This window comes from Rattus rattus, chromosome 17, assembly GCF_011064425.1.
Source record: "Rattus rattus isolate New Zealand chromosome 17, Rrattus_CSIRO_v1, whole genome shotgun sequence".
Lineage (NCBI taxonomy): Eukaryota > Metazoa > Chordata > Mammalia > Rodentia > Muridae > Rattus > Rattus rattus.
Genome location: NC_046170.1, coordinates 730525 through 751028, shown reverse-complemented (window position 1 = coordinate 751028; position 20504 = coordinate 730525). Strand labels below are relative to the sequence as shown.

General features: G+C 48.4%; 1 protein-coding gene across 4 annotated transcripts in view; it reads right to left on the bottom strand.

Moving 5' to 3' along the window:
- Gnao1 (G protein subunit alpha o1) overlaps positions 1-20030 on the bottom strand; it is a 175094-nt gene extending 155064 nt beyond the window's left edge. For 2 of the 4 annotated variants that reach the window (XR_004386116.1, XM_032888089.1), the window contains exons 1-2: positions 19196-19313; positions 18956-18998 (exon numbers count right to left, since the gene is read on the bottom strand). Coding sequence is in view for 3 of the 4 variants with exons in the window: in XM_032888089.1 (XP_032743980.1) it covers positions 18956-18998; positions 19196-19313 (161 nt within the window). In the remaining variant the exon portion in view is untranslated. Of the gene's footprint in view, positions 1-18955; positions 18999-19195 lie in introns of all 4 variants that reach the window. The other 2 variants (XM_032888088.1, XM_032888090.1) reach the window with 2 other exon arrangements.
- Positions 20031-20504: the final 474 nt, after the last annotated feature.

Sequence of the window (20504 nt, the reverse complement as noted above, 5' to 3'; positions counted from 1 at the left end):
TGACAGGGCACACGTGTCAGGGCACACGTCAGGGCACACATGACAGGGCACACATGTCGGAGCACACATGACAGGGCACACATGACAGGGCACACATGTCGGGGCACACATGTCGGGGCACACATGACGGGGCACACATGACAGGGCACACATGACAGGGCACACATGTCAGGGCACACATGTCGGGGCACACATGTCGGGGCATACATGACAGGGCACACATGACAGGGCACACATGACAGGGCATACATGACAGGGCATACATGACAGGGCACACAGGTCTCCTCTAGCCCTAGTTCTCCAATCACCAGCCAAGGCATGATCTTAAGAAAGGTCTAGATAACTTCTTTGATAATCAAGACCTTTCTCTAGTGAGAGTCAAACCACAGATGTCCAAAACATGCTATTTTTCTACCCCACAGCTGGCTTTCTCCAGTCTCTCTTTAATGTTATTTCATTGGAAATCACAAGAAATATCAGATTTGTTCTTGTTCTGTTTCCAGTCATGGGAATTATCTATTAGAATTTAGACAAAATTTAAGGTTGATGAGTACAAAATCAGTACACAAAATGAGTTCTCTCTCTACATACTAGAAATGATGAAAAAACATTTTCTGTAGAGCAAAAGTCAAAAGAATGAAGACAAGGTACAGGCTAAGAGAGAATACTTGCAAATATCTGACAAATACTGTTAGTCAAACTATACTAATTATTTTATTGTTAAATTGTGTGTGTGTGTGTGAGTGTGTGTGTGTGTGTGAGTGTGTGTGAGAGTGTGTGTGAGTGTGTGTGAGTGTGGTGTGAGTGTGTGAGTGTGTATGTGTGAGTGTGTGTGAGTGTGGTGTGAGTGTGTGAGTGTGTATGTGTGAGTGTGAGTGTGTGTGTGAGTGTGTGCGCGCGCGCGTGTGTGTGTGAGTTGCAGGTGTGCATGCAGCCCAGAAAGGGGTGTCAGAACTCCTGAAGCTGGAGTTACCTGCAAGCAGGGCTGGAAACTAAGATTTGCTCTTCTCTGTGCACTCTCAGCTGCCATGCCATCTTTCTGGCTCCAAACTATACCAAGTCTGAAGACTCAACAAGAAGAATGGTAACAACTTGCTTTAAAAATGAGCAAAGGACACCTTGCTAGAGGAGACACAGAAACAGCAAATGAGTCAATGGGAAGGTGTCCAACATCACATCATTAGGGAATTAACGTTACTGAGAAACCACTATACACAGATCTGAAAATCTACAATCTGACACCACCAAATGCTGGGAAGGACATGGAGCAAAGGAACTCTCATTTATTATTGGTGGGGGCATGGTGTGTCTAGTCACTCTGAATTTAGTGGTAATTGGTTTTTGTTGTTGTTTGTTTTTTTGTATTTTCAAAACTTCATATTCTTCTATGTTATCCAAGCAATTGTGTTCCTTGGTATTTACCAAAAGGAGTTTAAAACATGTCTCCCATAAAACAAGCATGTGGAAACATACAGTAGCTAATAACTGCTCTATAAAAATAATCATCAAAATTTGGAAGTGATGAAGACTCCAATCATGTACATAAAAGAAGAAAACGCAGAAATCTATGGCAATTCAGATAACGGAATCTTGTTGGGCTCTAACAGTAAATGGACTTTACTTTTTAGCATGAAAAGAGATGAGGGAAACCTGAACGAAGTCGGTCTGCAAAGGCTGCAATCCCTACCTGCGTACAACTGTAGGACCTTCAGGAGAGCGAATGATGAATACAGTGACAAGACTGGCGGTTGCCAGGGCTTAGAGAAAGAGGGATGTTAATGGAGGGAGCACAGGAAGATTGAGGATGGTGAGAATTCTGTTTCTGCTATTGTAATGAGGCATACATGCCATTACACATTTGTCTATGCTCAAGGATGACGACATGTGCAAACCCGGAGGTGAACTATAACTTCAGGTGACAACATGCTCATGGATTAGAAAGACGCTAGACATTTAAAGACATCGATTGTAATCAAACAGATTAGAGAATTCAAAGAATCAAAGTCTCAAGAAAGGTGTGTGTGTGTGTGTGTGTGTGTGTGTGTGTGTGTGTGTGTGTGTGCATGCATATATTGTATATAAAAATTCTAGCATTTTTACTCAAAGGGCCAATAGCTTGGGCACACAAAAAGGAGCAAGGCAAGGAGATTTGCTAAATCAAATATGAAGACGCTTTATGAAAATATACTACTTACAATAGTGTGGTGATGGTTTAAGAATAAAATCAGCCAATAAACTCCATGGGCATAAACACATCGCTCACAGCACAGAGACCCTCGCAAGATAGGGACATAAAAAATAGTCTTTGCCATGACTGATGCTGGAATAAGTGGGCATCCATGTAGGGGGGAGCAAACCTGGAACCCTATCAAACGGAACACACAAGAATTAATTACCACTAAGCAGCTACATAGGAAGAAGAAAAGCCTCCAAGTGTTTTGAAGAGAGTGACAAGAAAGGAGGACAGCATTTCTCACCTTGAAGGAAAAGCTCCTTAACTAGGACACAAAAAACAGTAGCTATAGAGAAAGAAAACATGACTGCATTAAAAATGAGGACACATCTTTATCACAGATGCACCATCAGCAGGGCAAGTGGACAAGTTACAGAAGAGGACGGGACGAAGAACCATGGCGAGCGCCTAACTAATGAGGAGATCAGAACCACAGCAAGAGAACAAGATGCTCAACAAGGGGCTGGAGAGATGGCTTAAGAGCACTGACTGCTCTTCCAGAGGTCCTGAGTTCAACTCCCAGCAACCACATGGCGGCTCACAACCATCTGTAATGGGAACTGATGCCCTCTTCTGGTGTGTCTGAAGAGAGTGACAATGTACTCACATACATAAAATGAATAAATCTTTAAAAAAAAAAAAGATGCTCAACGAGACAGGAAACAACTGCTCAACAGACATGAAAAACTGTTCTGCTTCTAGACCCATCTAGAACACGGGACACAAACGCACAGTACTGACCCACTACCCTGTAAGCTGGCAGAACAGAAAAGGTCTGACAAGAGGGGTCCCTCCACTGGTCTGACAGAAAAGGTTACTGCCACAGTATGCAGAAAGCATAGTTGTGGCTGGTGTGTATCGGTAAGCACCACACAGTGAAAGAAATGTGCAATTTAGAGTACATTTTCATGAGTGTTCACAAATGTTTCTGGGTGCTCCATAAAACACTACAGTTCACAATAGTAACTGATACAGGACGTTATATAATATTACATAGCAATCAAAAGTGAACAAATCCCAGCTATACATACCGATTTGGGTAAATATAAACACAACACTGAAAGAAAGGCCACAAGACTTTTTGGTATCTAGTGGCATAGTTCCAACTATGTCGAACTCAGGCAAAAACTACACAGAATGATTAAAGGCTTCATACAGTGGTGTGAACTCTATAGAAAGCATAGAGACACTTTCCAGAAAAGTCAAGGTCCCAGGGGTGATGAGGAGGGACTTACGACTGGGAGGGGACACTTAGAGACATGCCTGGGCACCAACAATGTCCTGCCTTTTCACATACGGATAACTGTGTATGCACTGCCTTTTAAAAACACCCGAAAGAGACGTAAACACATTTGTGTATATTCTGTTTTGTGTAACAATTATATATCTGGGGCTGGAGAGATGGCTTAGGAGTTAAAAGTGTATAACTGCTCATAACAGAGAGAACAAGAGTTTGGTTCCTAGGATTCACGTCAGTGGCTCATAACTGCCTATCACTCCAGCCCCAGGAGATCCAGTGTTCTCTTCTGGATTCCACATACATGCATGGTCAAAAAATAAAATGCCTTACAATACAAAAAAAGTATTAGAAATATAGATGTACTCTTTAATTAAAAAAAATTATACCTAAGGGTATTTTTCCTACATGTGTGTCTGTGCACCACTTGTGAGCCTAGTGCCTACAGAGGCTGGAGAATATCATCAGATCCTCTAAACCAGGAGTTACAGATGGTTGTAAGCCACCAAGTGGGTGCTGGGAATCGAAGCTGGGTTCTCTGTAAGATCAGCACTGGCTTAATTGCTGAGGCAACCCTACAGCTCATTCCTTAACTTTGAAAGACAGTTTCTTCCTCCCTTTTAGTTATTTATTTTCCCTTTGTGTGTATAGGCATTTTGCCTGTATGTATATTTGCATAGCATGCACATGGAGTGGCTGCAGAGGCCGGGTCTGGAACGGGAGTTCCTGGAAATTGTTAGTTTACATGTGGGTGCTGGGAACTGAACCAGGGGCTTCTGGGAGAGCAACCGCTGAGCTGTCTCGGCAGCCCTTTCAGGGAGTCTTCCCAGAGGTCTTCACTGGTGGGGGCTTCCATCTCACGTGGCGACAGAGACGGCTCTGCTAAGAGGGGCAGACGTGGGATTCCGTTTGACTCACTGTCATAATCTGTCCGCAGTGTCCCACCACAGCGAGTGCTCCATAAATAATTAATAGTGCGTTCAAGTATCTGAGGTGGTAAAAGGCAGTTAGCTCTGAACTGAGCAACTGGTAATAAGAACACACTAAACTGAATTAGCTTTGCCATGGCCGGAGACACCCCGAAACCCAAAATGTTGGATCCCACTCTGTACGTAGCAGTGGTTAAGTACTAGTTAGTAACAGAAAACCATTTTGTTACCAAAGGAAAGTGATACCAATAGCTTTCGTTTGAGGAATTTGAGCTCTGTGCTAACTGATCTCAGCTGCACCACCTTATTTAATCCTTACAGTGTATTCGCAATGTGTTCATTTCTTGTTTCTTGTCAATGATTAAGATCCATAGAAACCGGGCTATTTCCCCCCACACCATGCTGGTAGCCATGCAAAGGGCAAAGCCTACATCACCACAGCTCATGATTCTGGATGCTGCTGTATGCACCATTTCCTTTTGCCTATGCTCTCCGTTCAGCTGGACTAGACGTGGCTCAAAGGCTGAGGAACCTGAAGGCAGCCCTTGGATGTAGGGGCACTGATGTGGTAAGCATGTCCTGCGGGCCTGTGCCACGAGGCAGATGGCTTCTATCCACTCACGCTTATACAGCAGTTGTAAAGGGAAGCTGTGTAAACAGGAAGACTAGGAGCACACATCAATAAACCGATGTGAGGAGTCCCGGGAACAGCATGCAATAAGTCTAAACTGTTAGGAGGCCAGGTGAAGGAAGTGCCCATCTGCCTTGCCTGGTGGCCTCTCCCTCCTGGCTTCTCTGTTACCATCCTCCACACAGTAGACATGACAGTTCTGCTCAAGCTCACTGTAGTACCTTTTAAATTTAAATGGTAGTTTAAAATGATCCTTTGACAGTTTCACAAATTTATATAATACCTCCTCGTCATATTTACCTTCAACTTTTTCCTATCCCCTCCTCCCTCTTCCCCACTTGTGAAACAGTCTCTGTTTATAATTCAGGCAGGCCCTGAACTGGCCATTTTCCTACTCCTGCTTCCTGAGTTCAGGGATTACAGGTATGACACACGGCATCCTGTATGTTTTACTAGACAAGTTTATTGAAGTATATTAACCCAGAGTAAATCCACCCTTTTGAAAAAATACACAGTTGTGTAACTGTGAGCACCATTAAGGCATCCCGCCTCCCACAGAAGCCCCCCTGTATGCACTGCTAATCCACTCCTCCCCCAACTTGCATCCCAGTCTCCGAAAGCAAAACGCTGCAACCCCTGTCCTTCTGGCTTTGTCCTTTCTGGAACACAGAGGGATCTTTCACACTTTTACACTTAATTTTTACATTTACCCTCCCTCCTGTGGGTGTGTAGTTTGTAGCCTATGTATGTGTGTGTGTGGTATATGTGTAGCATATGTGTATGTGTATATGTGTATATACACTGCCAGCAGTGGTCAGTTCTCTCTCCTACCATGTGGGTTCTGGGATTGAACTCAGGGTTTCCGACTTGGCTGCAGTACTTTTAGGTGGCTGAGCCATCTTACCAGCCCTATGGGGATCTTTTAAATGCAGTCACATCTCTCATGGCATCATGGCATTCCTAATGAAAGGCCAGTTCTACTGTACAGCTACCAGGCCTACTGCTGCCCTATCAGACTCTTCAGCCTTGCTGGGCCTCACTCCTCCATCCCTGTGGTCCAGCCTCATCCGTTTAGCTTCTGTTGATTCCTGCCTCAAGGCCTTTGCATTCTGGCTTGCTTTCATATCCCTTTCTCCCTAATGATTTTCCATTATTTATCCCCAATTTCCTCCATGGGGACACACATCACTCTATGAAATAACCTAATTTTCCTTACTTATTTACTGTGTCCCTTCCCTAACACTGTCACATCCAGGATGACAGAACATGTCTATCCTACTGAGCTCTATTCTTGGAAGGGAAGAGAGTGCCAAAAAGCAGCTGGTCCCTCATTGATATTTGTAAAGTAAGCACCCATGTGTCAATGGTAGAGAGTACTGAGGTCCACTGATGGCTACAGGTCTAAGGAAACATCCAAAGAAGAAACAGCCACATAGCTTCACATGGGAGCGCAGGAGGGATGGCTTAACTAAGTGCTCCCTTCTGTCCTTCTGCCACTTGTCCCCAGATGGCTTCCACTGATGGGGGCTGGTGGTCTGTGGGGGTATGCGGGGATCTATCAGGAGCCTCTTGTCCCTGCCCTCTGTTGTCCTCAGGCTGGTCTACCTCCAAGACACAGGTTCCCAGGCTCATTTACACCTGCCCTGGCTGGAGCTCCCTACACAGCCATGTCAGGCTGACAGTTCACTCAGGGACTCCAGAAGTTGTCTTGCCTTTGCCTTTAGTCAGCACCAGGTCCTTCCTGCAACCCCGACAGTGTGAAATGCATCTCCACATCCTCAGGGGACAGAGAGGACATGAGGACCAACAGGTGTGTGTGTGTCCACAATTCCCTGACATCCCAGTTTCTTTCTCCCTTAGCACTAGGGACTTGAAAGGTTAATTTTGTTACATTTGTTATGTCAGCTGGAAATGGCCATGGGAGAGGGAGAATCCCTTTCTGGGAGAGCATCTGTTTTGCTGAACAGCAGGATTTAAATCATGATCTTAAAACTGAACGGGAAACTTAACAGATCAGTCCAGGCTTCCAATGTTGCATGCAGAATGCTGAGACCTTGAGACCTTGCCAGGGCCACAGGGACGTGAGTTGTTTGACTCTTAGTCCAGATTCCTTCCTGCCACTGAGTTTTTCTTCAGTTTGGCTGCTGCCCCTTTCCTCCACTGAAACGACTCTTTCAGAGGTCAGTGGCTTGAGTCACAGAGCACTGTAGCCTTTCCTCATTTCTCACATCGTCCATCAGGACGCCCATCCCCTCCTGGGCACTCAGCTCTCTCTGGGGCTTCTGACCTCTTGGCCCCGTTGCTGGGTGGAGCTTCCCATAAAGACCTATGCAGGTGCCCTGGCTCACTTTGACCCTGTGGATTCCTCCTGTCCTTATGTACCCCAGGGAACGACATGTACTCTCAAGATCCTACTAGGAAGGCAGGTAGCTGAGCCCACGTCTTCTAGACCGGAAAGACCCTTTTTCTAAGCCGAACGTTTCCTCCCAAACACTGCTCAGCATCCCCAGAAACGGACTCTAAGGAACCCAAGGAACCTGTGCACGGTCTGGCCTGGCTCCTCTCCTGCTGCTCTTGTTTTCCGACCTGCTGGTCTGGTCTAAGCCCCACCACAGACTCACAGCCGAAGGGTGCGCTCAGCCCTGAGTGCCACCAGACACTAGTCTGCCTCCAACAATCCCTTCCCTTCACCTCTGTACCTAATGGTCAGGAGAACCTCCAAGCCAGTCTTATTCCTCCTTTCCAGTCACTTGTCACACTCCCTGAAGTCCCCAACCTTGTCAGATACAAAACAAGCCACCACTCTTCCGCACGAGGGCCCCGCCTGCACTCAGGTCTTGGTTTATGCTTCACTTCAGTTTCTTGGGTCTTTTTGCAAGCTCTTCCCCTTCCGCTGGACGATTATGGCGATAAGGGACAGACTCTCAGTTCACACATTGTGATAGGGCTCAGTGGTAGAAGAACTTGCACGGTAGGATATGCAAGGCCCTGAGTTCAATCCTCAGCACCACCTCAAAACAACAAAAACACTAGTTAAGTCAGTTAGAAGAAAGGGCAGGATGTGATTCGCTCTCTCAACTTCCTAGATTGAAGTAGGACCATCAGATGCCTCTTCTCCCTGTTCCTGGCTCCCAAACTCTCAAAGCCTCAGTCTGCCTGGCTTTACTATGCAAGCTTCTCTCTAGGGGACAAGAGAGATGTGCAAACCTGGCCTCAGAGAGCTCCCCACTGGGTACAACTGAACAACAGCTTCTTTTTCATACAAATGCCAGAGAAAGGCCTGGCTTAAGTCACATGCCCACCCCCAGGGTCATTCACCTTGGAAAAGCCTGAATCTTGTGCCCACTTCTGTATTTGAGCAGCCGTGACAACCAATTCCCCTATTGGCCTGAGGCCAGTAAAAGAGGAATCTACTGAGCCTTCATTTCTCTAATCAGCACCATCCCAGTTCAACCCAAGCTCCTACCCAAATTAAGCCTGCCATTGCTGCCTCTCACACACCATCTTCTCTCTGGCTATCTCCTGTGAGGGGCCCAGTTCTCTGAGAGTAAGGAGTGGAGCCTTCTGCAATCAGCCTAAGATATGTTCCAATGGTGTGGCTCAAAACCAAAAACCAAACCACCACCACCACCACCTCCACCACCACCACCACCACCACCACCACCACCACCACCACCACCACCACCACCACCACCACCACCACCACCACCACCACCACCACCACCACCACCACCACCAACAACAACAACAACAACAAGTCACGTCTGCTATTACTGCACTCAGTGGAGACTCCCTGACATTCTGCCCTGTTCACTGAATCCCTAAGCATAGGACGCTGTATCTAGCACATGACAGGAAGTAGCACTGGATATGTGAATGGCTAAGTGATCTGAATAGAATAAAGGAGACAATTCCTCGGAGTTCCAGTAAGCGAGCTCAGCTTTCTTTCTCATTTCAGAGAGAAAAAGAAATGGGAAGATGGAGGTCTCCTCAACCCTACGCTCCTCCACATGCTCTCAATTCTTATGGCCTCTCAGAAGCAGGAAACAAGGCATGTGGCCCTGACAGTGCAAGCTGTGCAGCCTTGGGAAGTGGGGGGACTCTGCTCCTGCCCTCATCTCCTCCTTTTCTGTGTCTTTAGTGTCCACCTCCATCGTGACCCCACATCCCCCAGCTTTCCAAGCCTTCCCATGGTAGCCAAGAGAACAATAAGAACCAGGCCCTCCTCAGCCCCAACCCCTCGGCCTCACTCCTCGGTCTCCTCCTTCCCAAGGCCGATACATGAGGAGATCTCCCTCCCTGACCCGACCACTCGCCTCAGTCCCACACCCTAACTCCTACTACACTTTGGCTTTTCTCCCACCATGCCACTGGAACTGTTCTTATCCAAATCACCGAATTGCCACACTCAGTGGACAGCTGCCAGCCTTCACCTTCTCCGACACTGGTAATATCTAAGTCATCCTCAACGTCCCTGCCTTTTATTTTCATGATGTTGTTCTGCCTTGGGCTCCCTTTTTCGTTTCCATCTCAGGCCCTTCTTCTGAGGTTATTATTTTGGGAGCTCACTGTGAGTATGCACGTATGCCTTTCTGCCCAGCTCACTTGGCCTGCTGAGGTAATCACCTTACACCGTCCCTCTTTCTTCCTCTTAGCCAAGGGAATAAACATCCACCAGAGACTCCAACCAGGAATCCCGGACACATTCTTGTCAATACTGTCAAAAACTGATCTCTTCCTCAATGGGTCTTTCAACCAATCTTCAGGTAAGTTTAATCACCTCATTGCCCAAATATGCCTTCTTCCTACCCTCCTGCCTTCTTCCCTCCCTCATCTGCATCACCCCAATGGCTCTAACTTAGTTCCTAGTGGCTTCCCACCTGGATTGTACAAGCGACTTTCCTTCTGTTCTCCCAGCCTCTGATGCACTGACCTTGGCACCTATTTCCTTTTGGTGAGAGTTCGTTATCTTTTCAAGTTGTTAGCACAGCATGTTAGACCTTTCAGGATCTGGTGCCTGCCTCACCTCTCCTCTCTCATTTTGTGACATTCCTTTCACGGACTGTCCCAGTCAGAGAGAGAATAACCCACATCCCTAGCATCTTCTGGGTGACAGGTCTAGCCTCTGTACATTCTGGTCCTCTACTGGCTTCCCCCTTTCCTCCTGGCTAACTTCTACTTGTTCTGCAGTTTTGTCCCCTGGGCCATTTTACTCAGTTGACTTTCCTGACCTTTCTGCCTGAAAAGCCACCCTCTGTTCTCACACAGCACACTGCACACACGGACAGCAAGTGTAAGACCCTCTTACGAGGAAGCTCCGGGTTCCTCAAGGCTAGGGACTAAGTAAGACTTTCCTCTCTACGTGCATGACACCTGACCTCATGCTTGTGGATGAGTTTGTGGCTGTATCTCCTTCCTGTCTTCCCACAGTCTTCTCTAAGCCACCTCCATGACTCAAAGTCAATGCTTTCAGAAGCAGCTTCCCTCTGCTGCCACTGGAGCACAGCTCACACCTCAAGTCAGGCACAGAAAAGACAGGAGTTCTTTGGGTGGTTCTTGGGGAAAACTGCTACTAGTGTCAAATGAATGTGATATATGAGGCCGACCAGCACTGCAACATCCAGAAGAATATCAGCACTGTTGGGCCGTGCTAGTGTCTCGGTCACCAACCTTGGCCAAAACTTGTGACATCCAATTTACAGATGAATTTCAGACCCCAGATCCAGTTCCCCATTGTCCATACTGGTGGTAGTCATCTGTTAAGAACTATGATGTTGCAACGGAAGAGATAGGCTTGGAATTAGACCAATCATTGTCTGAATGAGACTGTCACTAACTTACTAACTTATATGACCTTGAGCAAACCATTAATGTCTCTGACCCGTGCCTCTTATCTGCAGGACGGAAATGCTACTTCCTCATAGTTGTTGTGAAACCACAAATGAAGATAACAGATTGAACAGCCATAGCCACCAAGAGCGTTCAATATTATTCTGACTTATGCAAACCAACGAGGCATATTCCTGTGCACTTTATTTTTTCTTGTTCTTTTCTTCAGTCAGTATTCTGTGAGCAGCTCCTTTGCACCAGGTGCTAGGCTCAGTGTTCTAGTGCCTGAAGAAACCAGTAATCATCTTTAGGGAGTTTTGGTGAAGAAGGGACCCCAGGGTACTAAGGAATAAATACATTAACATCTGATTAATGTACAATGCTTGATATGCACGGGGTGGGGTTGATGACGACCCTGGGCCACATTACAGCACAGGGAAGGTATTCTAAGTAATGTTTCTTTCTCCTGTTCCTCCTCTCTTTTCTTTTAAGACAGAATCTTGCTCTACAGCCCTAAATGTTGCTATGGCAACTGAGCTGATCCCACGAAGTGGTCCTTGTGTTTCTCTGAGCTTACAGGGTATCCCATCTCTCCTGACTTACAGGTAACAAGCTCCTGTAGAAAACCTATCTGTGATCTAAGACGAACCTAGACTTCAGGGTAAATCCTTGGCCATGGAGTCTTATTCTTGTATATCACCCTCCATTTTTCATTTTGCTTGCTTCTCAGACGGTTGACAAAGCAAGGGGCCAATTCTATTAGTCTTGCAGGATTTTATTTTACCTTAATTTTTTTGGTGCTATGAAAAGCACAATATTTTTCCTCTTCTCTGTGAAGAATATTAGAACTAAAGACAGCTCAGCAGATAAAAGCTGTGGGTGGCAGATACTCCCACTCTCCCCCCTGTGTTTCAGGCTTCCAGGTTTCTCTTTGCATTTACTGTTTCCTTAGAGCTAGAAAAGACACTAGAGAAATTCCACAGTGAAAGCCATGCACCAGGTAAGAGACAAACCACCCGGGGCCACGAAGAGCTAAATGGTCTGCCCAGAGTCAACCAGTGAATGAGTAAGATACAGCACACTTCCGTATCCTGATTCCCTGGCTCTTTAGCATCGAAACCCAGACATGTTCCTAACCACGAAGCCCTCCATGGTTAATGGCAGGGTTGTGCCCACAATTTGAACATCCTAGAAGCAACAAACCTCTTCTTTCTGGTTCTTTCTCCTACCAGTGACATCATGCTTCATACTAGCAGAACTTTTTGGTTTGGGAACCGTTTCTCCATGAAAAGTTTGGCTAGACTTTTTTTTTTTTTTTTTTTTTTGTCAAAATGTTTCTCACTACCATGACTTTGCTGGCTTGCAGAGTTTATGGTCTAGGTTCTATTGTATAGTTATATGATCCTTAAAAGACTTATCTCATACTTCTCAGATAGAACCATAGTTGATGCTTTTATGTGTAGTATTGCAAGATGCTAGGGAGCAGATGAGGAGTAAGAAAGGGAGATAGGGGGAGGAAGGAAGGTAGGGGAGAGAGAAAGATAGGGGGGAGGGAGGGGGGAGGGAGGGAGGAGAGACAGACAGAGAGAGAGAGAGAGAGAGAGAGAGAGAGAGAGAGAGAGAGAGAAATATTGAGCTACACTCTCAGTTTCATAGATCATTAAGGGACTTGGGCATACTTCGTCCAACTCTTTGAGGAAACTGCTCTCACAGGCAGGAGCAGGGGCGCTAATATGTACCCCAGGTTCAGTGCTCTCTCCCACTCTGTAACATCACCTCAGTCTCTTGGGCTGAAGCAGCTGCACCATCAAGAATGTCACACTGGTTATGACAACATGGCTTGTTATATAACTGGTGCTGCAGAGGGGATAAGAGGAAGAGCCATGAGCAGAGTGTGAACCACTGTCCCTCCTCAATGGTTCACAGGTCAGCCAAGTCCATGCTTCCAAGAGAACGACACAGGGGAAAGAGACGCCCACTAATCAAAAGAATGAAAACAGAACTAACCTTTGTATAATGACTTTTATGTTCCTGGCCCAGTTATATGTGTTTCCTATGGCAACTCATTTTATTCTTTCACCAGCTTTAAATTGTTGCTTTGATTACCAGCCAAGAGGTAAAATAGCTAAGCTCACACATCTGGTAGGCGACTTGAGATTTTAAGGCCAGCAGCTTGAGTGTAGAATAATATTCTTACCCCTCTCTATTCCAGAGAAGCACACCAACCAGCTTCTCTAAGAGAGAAGCCATCTGTCTATTTGCCTGGGCCTGTCAGGTTTCCACTCTTTCTTTTCTTGCTCTATCTACTAATTCCTGACTGTTCGACAATGTCCTTTCTACCAAGGCTTAGTGGCGTAATAAGAAAGATGTGATAAAATATAAGTGGAATATAAATTTAAACAAATTCATGGAATAGAGTTCATCTGAGCACCTTTAGGCCTTCTGTAACATAGTCAACAAACATGCACCTGATTTTAAGTCCATGCAGTTATGTGCATGAACACACACACATATATACTGTTTGTTTTTTTTTTTTCCAGAGTTAAAAGTTGTTCTTTGCTAGTGTCAGTTTTGGGGGGTAACCCTTCCCATTTTTTCCAGCCTGGAACCAACCCTGTCATGGACTTGCCAGTTGCCTTTCAGATTAAGGTAGGAACCTATAATAACAACAACACAGAGGTTCTCAACCTGTGGGTCTCCACCCCTTTGGCAATCCTCTGTCTGTAAAAAATATTTATGTTATAATTCATGACAGTAGTGAAATTACAGTCAGGAAATAGCAGGGAAAATCATCTTATGGTTGGGGGTCACCTTTCCATGAGGACTGTGTTGAAGGGTCGCAGCATTAAGAGGGTTGAAAACCACTGAGAACAGAACACATCCCGGTGTACAGGGAAATCAAGTGCCACGCCCACATGAATGCATTCATATGAGCACATGTCAGAAAAGTAGGCCCTCTTCTGCTCAGACCTCCAGAGTTAACTGACATAGCAGGATAAGCAGCTGAAGACCACCGGTGACCTTGGCCCAACTCTGACAGACATGGCCTCCTAAGAGGCACAGGAGAATCTAGGTGCTCCAGGCAAGCCAGCACCTGAGCACTGATCCAGCTTCCCATGCATGGGGAAGAAGTTCTGGATTCCTATTCAGCCTTGTCAATCTACATAAAGCTTCACCTTCTTAATCCAACGACCACAGGCCTTTTCACAAGCACACAGGCTCCATCTTGGGATCCACTGAGGTTCAAGAATTGCACAGCCAACCCTGGATGAGATCTGCTGGATTGCTGGCTGCTCTCCTGGCAGGAAGGCTGCTGGTATTCACAGTTCAGTGAACAGCAAGAAGGGAGAGAGCACCAATCCATCAGCCAGGGAGGACTCCTCTGCTGCTACTGGATCTGATGTTCTGTTTGCACTCACACTGTCTCCGGTGAGTAAAGGTACATCTACTTGAATAAACACGGAGACAGAAGTGGGGAGGGAGGACAGCCAACAAAGTGACTGCGGAAGCAAGCCCACCATCTTGAAGAGTAGCTCTCAGTGGACTGCTACCTCCACTGAGAGACCTTTGAGCAAGGGTAGGAAATGCCCTTTTAGATGGCTGTATTTTCACAAAGTAATGGTTGCAAGTTGTCACCTCCCCCTCTGTTAATGCCTGTCACTCACTAAATGCTGAGAGCACCACAGGCTTGAAGCCAACCAAATGGTCTTGACACCCAGTTATAAAGTCAAGGTCGACTCGGGGGAGGAAACCACCATCTTTTTGGCAGACATCGACCTTTCAAAACCACCACCTTCCCTGACAGAGTGGTATGCTAAAGCCCTGATTGTAAGGACTGCAATGTTTGTATGAATAACGATATCTTCAATAGGCAAATCCTTAAACTTCTTTAAAAATTGTACTCCAGAAATGAATGTTCCATTTCATTTCTGCTTACACAGGTAAAGTCTACTAGGTGGCAAGCCAAGTCTTTTTTGCAAGCTTTAAACTCTACTTACTGAAAAACAAAACAAAAACCTAATGCTCTAGAGAATATGAGGTAAGCACCCCAGCAAATGTAGCACCTCGAGTCAAGGCAAGCTGTAATCAAAACAACTCCAGGGGTCATTTTACCATATCCAAGCATCCGATACCCAGCGTTCAGACCTGGGAAGTCAGTTAAAATGACACTCTATTGATTCTATGCACCATAAAACATAATTCGAAGACGTTTCTTTGCAAGGGTTCAGAAATCCAGTAAAATTTATCCTCTCTGTAAAAGTTTTATTAGTCTGTGTAAAAGCATCGCTAATTATGAATAAACTGATGAGGTTATATCACAGGTGAGGTCACAGAGTCCTAAACACAAGCAAAGTCCTTTAAAGCGCCATGCAGAGAAAAGAGGCCACCGCTTACTCATGGGACACGTGAAACTATATTTGTATTATTTCAATCATCACTGTCCATGTCTCATACCGTAAATGTTTTGTATTTCATGACAGAGACCGCACACACACAAGAGAGAGAGAGAGAGAGAGAGAGAGAGAGAGAGAGAGAGAGAGAGAGAGAGAATGGAGGTGAAAGCAGAGCCAGCAAGATAACTCGGTGGAGAAAGCACTTTGTCAGGAGGCTGGCAATTCCAGTCTGATCTTTGAGCCCATGCAAAGGTAGAATGAAAGAACAGACCCTCTGGCGTTGCCCACCTCCCACCCCGAATTATAAAAGATTTTAAAGACTTGAGAATTAGGCTTCTGAAAAATGTTGTAAACTTCCCCTTTATGACTTGCACTGAACAGAAAACCCCAAAGGTCGTCCCTGTGTGGTCCTAGGCTGCCTGCTCCAAGTCGAATCTTTGCCTGCCAGTCCCTGATGGCTTCATCTCGGCTGCTGCAGACACATTCTGATCCCTCCTTGTACTCAACACACCACGACCTGAGGAGGACATAAGCCGACTGAAGCAGCTCCTTGCTTTTCTGAGGAACGCTGACGACAAAGGATCTGATAACATGTGAATATCAATACTCTTCCTCTCAACCAAAAGGGCTGTGCTACTGGGTTCAGATCCCATTAGAGACCCCTGGCTTCTCACAGGGTGTCCCCTACAGCAGACTCCGTAACCATCTCATTTCATCTGCCTAGGTGAAATAACGCAGCATCTGAATTAACTTACACACATGGCCTGATAGGCTTCTCACCAATCATACTGCACAGGGAAACAGGAAATTGCTTTCTGCAAACGCTACCGAGGCTTTCTGGGCAGGCCCCACCCAGAAAGTATAATCTTCCCTGGCTGCAAATGACTCTCACTCAAGTGGTGATCTCAAAAACCCATCTCTGGAAGTGAGGACTCCAAAGAATCTGTCACTGGGATACAGTGACACCAATCTCACATTTTGTGGTTAATAAAACAAGTCCTGCATCCAGCTTGGCACAAGGCCCTGATCTGACTTATTTCAAGCCAAGCTCATAGGAAAACTGCCATTCATGAATGCTTCGAGAGGGCAGGTCAGCTGGGTCTGTCGTGGCAAAATTGATATGCTCAGACCCATTTCCCATGGACTTTCTCATCAAACCCAACAGATTTCCTCAAGAGATTTGGCGCATTTTGTTCTTAAAGGGAAACAAATAAACAAACAAAAAAATCAATTCCAAAAACCCCAGTTTTGACATTTTTCGCAGAAAAGGTGATTGTGGGAGTAGAAAAAGAAAAATGCAGGAAAAGAGGAAAATGTTCTGATTTCCGATTTAATAGACTCAAACATTGGACACTTCACCCCACCTCCCTCAATGCAACCCAACTAAATAAGACAGAACTTTCTTCAGAACATCTCCTCCATCTTCCTTTAAGATTTCGTGCCCCAGGACTTAATCAGGAATTTCCATTCTAAAGTGGCACACGGATCTCCTCAGAGAGCTAAGCTTTCTTTGAATAAAAAAGGCAAGTCTCCTTTTGGGGACTCGATACGTATTTTTAAACCTCTTATTAAATCAACCTAATTTATGGGGCATGTTCAGGAAGAGCAGGTAGCAAGCTGCTTCGGTGGATGCAAAGTTTCTTTGCTCTCCCCTCCCACACCCCCACTCCCCACCTCGTTTGCCCTCCCCTCTCCGAGGGTTTCCGAATATCTTCGGGGCCTTTCCGAAGCTGCCGAAGTCGCTCGGCCCTCTCCGCTTGGACCCCGACTGTGCTCCGAACACTGTCGAGATCCTCCGAGCCCCGCGCCCAGGCCAGGCCGAGCGGAGCCGAGCAACGCCGAGCTCAGCCCCATCGACTTTTCCAGCCTCGGCTGGGCGCTGTCCACCACTTGCAACGCCTGAAACCTCACCCCAGCTCAGGAGGCCTAAGCTTCAGCCGGACTCCCACCCTGCCACCGCAGATTACAGACTTGTGAAGTTTTGAAACCTGCCCCTAAGGAGAAAGAGGTGGCGCGGTTTGCATTTTCCCGACAACGCGAGGGCTCCAGGCAGATGCAACATGCACCTTGTTGCAAAAAGCAATTCCCCAGGCCCCGCCTCTCCATCCATTTGGACTGCACAAGCCCCAGAGAAACCCCAGGCTAAATTACTGGTGGCTCAGAAGGGTGAGGCTAGCCGAAGGGGCCTGTGAGAAGAAAGCCTCCGGGAGCTCTCGAACGCAAATAAGAATATGCCAAGCAGATGGGGGAAACTGTCTCCTAGTCGCGGCTCCCTACCATCATGGCGCCGCCTGGAACTCGCTTGTCATGCCTGTTACACATGCAAGAATTTTTGCTTCTTGGTTTTGAAACAGCAAGCACGATTTGTCTCCCACCCACCTTCCCTCGAAAGGGGTTTTTATTTTCCATTGTTTTCCTACGGGATGCAATTACTTCGGCTATTCTGTCAAGTTGAAAAATAATCATTTTTGTTTACTGCACAGCAACCTCTAATTAGGAGCTGTGTGTGCACGAAGGTGTCACAGCAAAGCGACATGGAATCCTCGCTAAACGGTCCTAACGAACTCCTCCGTCCCGAACTGACAGGCCAACGGAAGCAGGGCCAGGAGGCCCGGAAGGCATGCACGGGTTCCCTGCCAGCCACCCCTCCCCAGGCAAAGCTGCCTGTAGGCTCACTAGGAGCTGTGGAGTGGATGGGGCAAGAAGCAAGCCAGAGAAGGGGAAGGACGGGCGAGGCTCCTTATTGGGGGGAAATGTGGAAAGGAAGGAATATCCCATTTTGTTTTAATTTTCAATCATCACTCAAATCCACCCCCAGTTAATTAGGAGGGGAAACTGATATCTAATGCAGAAGGGGGCGGTGGCAAGTAGGGCCTGAAATCCGCATTGAAGGTAGGCTACAGGGAACCTGGCCTAAGTAGAGTGTAAATATAAGAATAAAGGCTACACAGCGACAGGAAAACTGCGGGTGTCAGAAGAGCAAAGCCTGGAGGGTCAGGGAGGAGAGGGGCTGGAAGACAGATGAGATTTGCTTTCATTCTGCAACACAGACAGCCTCCCCCTTCCACCTCTGCCTTGGATGAGGCTGTGTCTGTCACATCCGCTTGGAAACCCACCCTTTCTCCCTAGTGCACGCCCCCTCCCCTAACCCTTGCTCGCTTTTGGGGGGAGAGGGTCTAAGCCACAGCCACCAGGAATTCAGCACCAAACTCATGAACAGCAAACACTGGATCCTCCACCCCAATCTGCTAGGGCTGGGTCCCCTCCATGTTTTAGTCAAGTTCAAAATCACTGCCTCGAGGGAAGCAGGGGGAAGTGGGATTCGAGAGGTGGGGTGGAGGAGGAGGGGAAAGAGAATGAGGCAGAGACAGAAATGGAGGCAGCGAAACACAAAATACTCCACAAGCAAGAGTTATGATCATAATCACGCTAATAGTGTGATGTTCTGATCAATATGGCGGACACTGTCATTCATACAACTAGAGGCGCTCCCCTTCCCTCCCCCAAAACACCGACCCCAGGAGTTGGGGTGGGGAACCCAGTACCAACGTAGGGAGTGGGGGAGGGGAGGCAAAACCGGGTCTCTTCTGTGTGTGCACGAATTAAAAACCAGGACCGGGGAGCAATTATGGTTGATCAAGATAATAAAAACGATATAAAATTATTAATAAAAGTACAAATCCCAATGCCATAGGGACTTACTTCATCTGCTTCACAATGGTGCTTTTTCCTGATTCTCCAGCCCCTGTTGGGACACAGAGAAGGGGGAAAACTGGTGAGTGTCAGCTCATAGAAATGGGAAGGGGGCTTCAAGGCATGCAAGGGGTGGGCGCTCCTGGGCACATGGTGGTGCCAACTCCGGGACCAGGTCTCCCGGGGCGCAAGTCGGGTAGGGAACTGTGGCCGGGGTCGAGGGGCGGGGGTGGCTACCGAGGTCCTTACCCAGCAGGAGTAATTTCACGTCTTTGGCGGCGCTGATGCCATCTTCTTTGAGATTTTTCTCAATCGCCTTGCTCCGCTCGAGGGCGGCTCTCTCCTCTGCGCTCAGAGTACATCCCATGGTGGCCCCTTCCCTGCCACAGCCCGCACGACTCGGCTGGCACGACTCCTCGGGTCGGCGCGCCCCCCACCCCCCCACAGAGCAGAGCCTGGGCTCAAAGGGGAGAAAATCACGATATCCTCTCCTTGGTTGGGAACAAAATTGTCGAAAGACCAGAATCCCCCCAAAAGGACAGCCTCTATCAAGATTCCAGCGGCGAAGATTAGCGGCGGCTGGCTGGGGTCTGGGGGTGTCGAGGTGAGGGTGGCCGGGGTCTGGGGCTCCGGAGCCGAGAGAGGAGGCGCCCGCGGGCCCGGGAGGCGCGGGTTGCAGGCACCGAGGCTAGTGCACGACCCAAAATAAATAAAATAGGAGTCGAGGCTGGATCCGCAGCCGGAGCCGGCGGAGGGTGGGGTGGGGGGCAGGGTGGGTCCTTCTGCCGCGGCTGCCGGAGGCGGAGGAGGAGGCGGAGGCGGAGAAGGTGGAGGCGGCGGCGGCGGCGGCGGCGCGGGGTGTGGAGGGAGTGAGTTAGGGGGTGCCGCTAGTGCATGTGCACCGCCGCTCCTCGGCCGTCGGTGCGTCCGCGGCGCCTTCTCCGACCCCCGCGCGCAGGGCAGGGCTGGGCAGAGGGCCGGGCCGGGGGTGAGGGGTGCAGATCTCTAGCTGGAGGCGGCGTCGCCGGGGCCCAGAACTCGCATCGCTCGGCGGAGCGGACAGGAGACAGGGAGAGAGCGAGAGAGCCGCGGCCAGCGGGGAGCGCGAGAAGAGGCGGGCAGGGAGGGCAGGGCACGCGCGCGTGCCGGGGCGGGCGGGAGGTGGTGGGGAGATGAGGCGAGCGCAGCGCGCGAGTGCGCTTGGTCCTGCGCAGCTCCGCCAGGCGCCCGCTGACGTCACAGGGCCGCGCGCCAGGGCCCGGGGACGGCGGGGGGGGGGCGGCGCGCATGCCCGCGGGACGCGTCAGTCAGCGGGCGCGCGCGCGCGCGAGGCGCCGCCCGCTCTCGGGTCCCCTCCCCCGCAGCTTCGGGAACGTGCGGGCTCGGGAGGGAGGGGCCTGGCGCCGGGCGCGCGCCTGCGCCCCACCCCGCCCCACCCTGGCGGGTCTCGCGCGCCCAGCCCGCCTCCTGTCAACCTCAGCGCGGCGGTCAGGTGGTCCCCAGCCCTTGGCCCCAGCCTCCAGCTTCCTGGTCTCTCGGGCTCTGCGTCGTGTCTCCC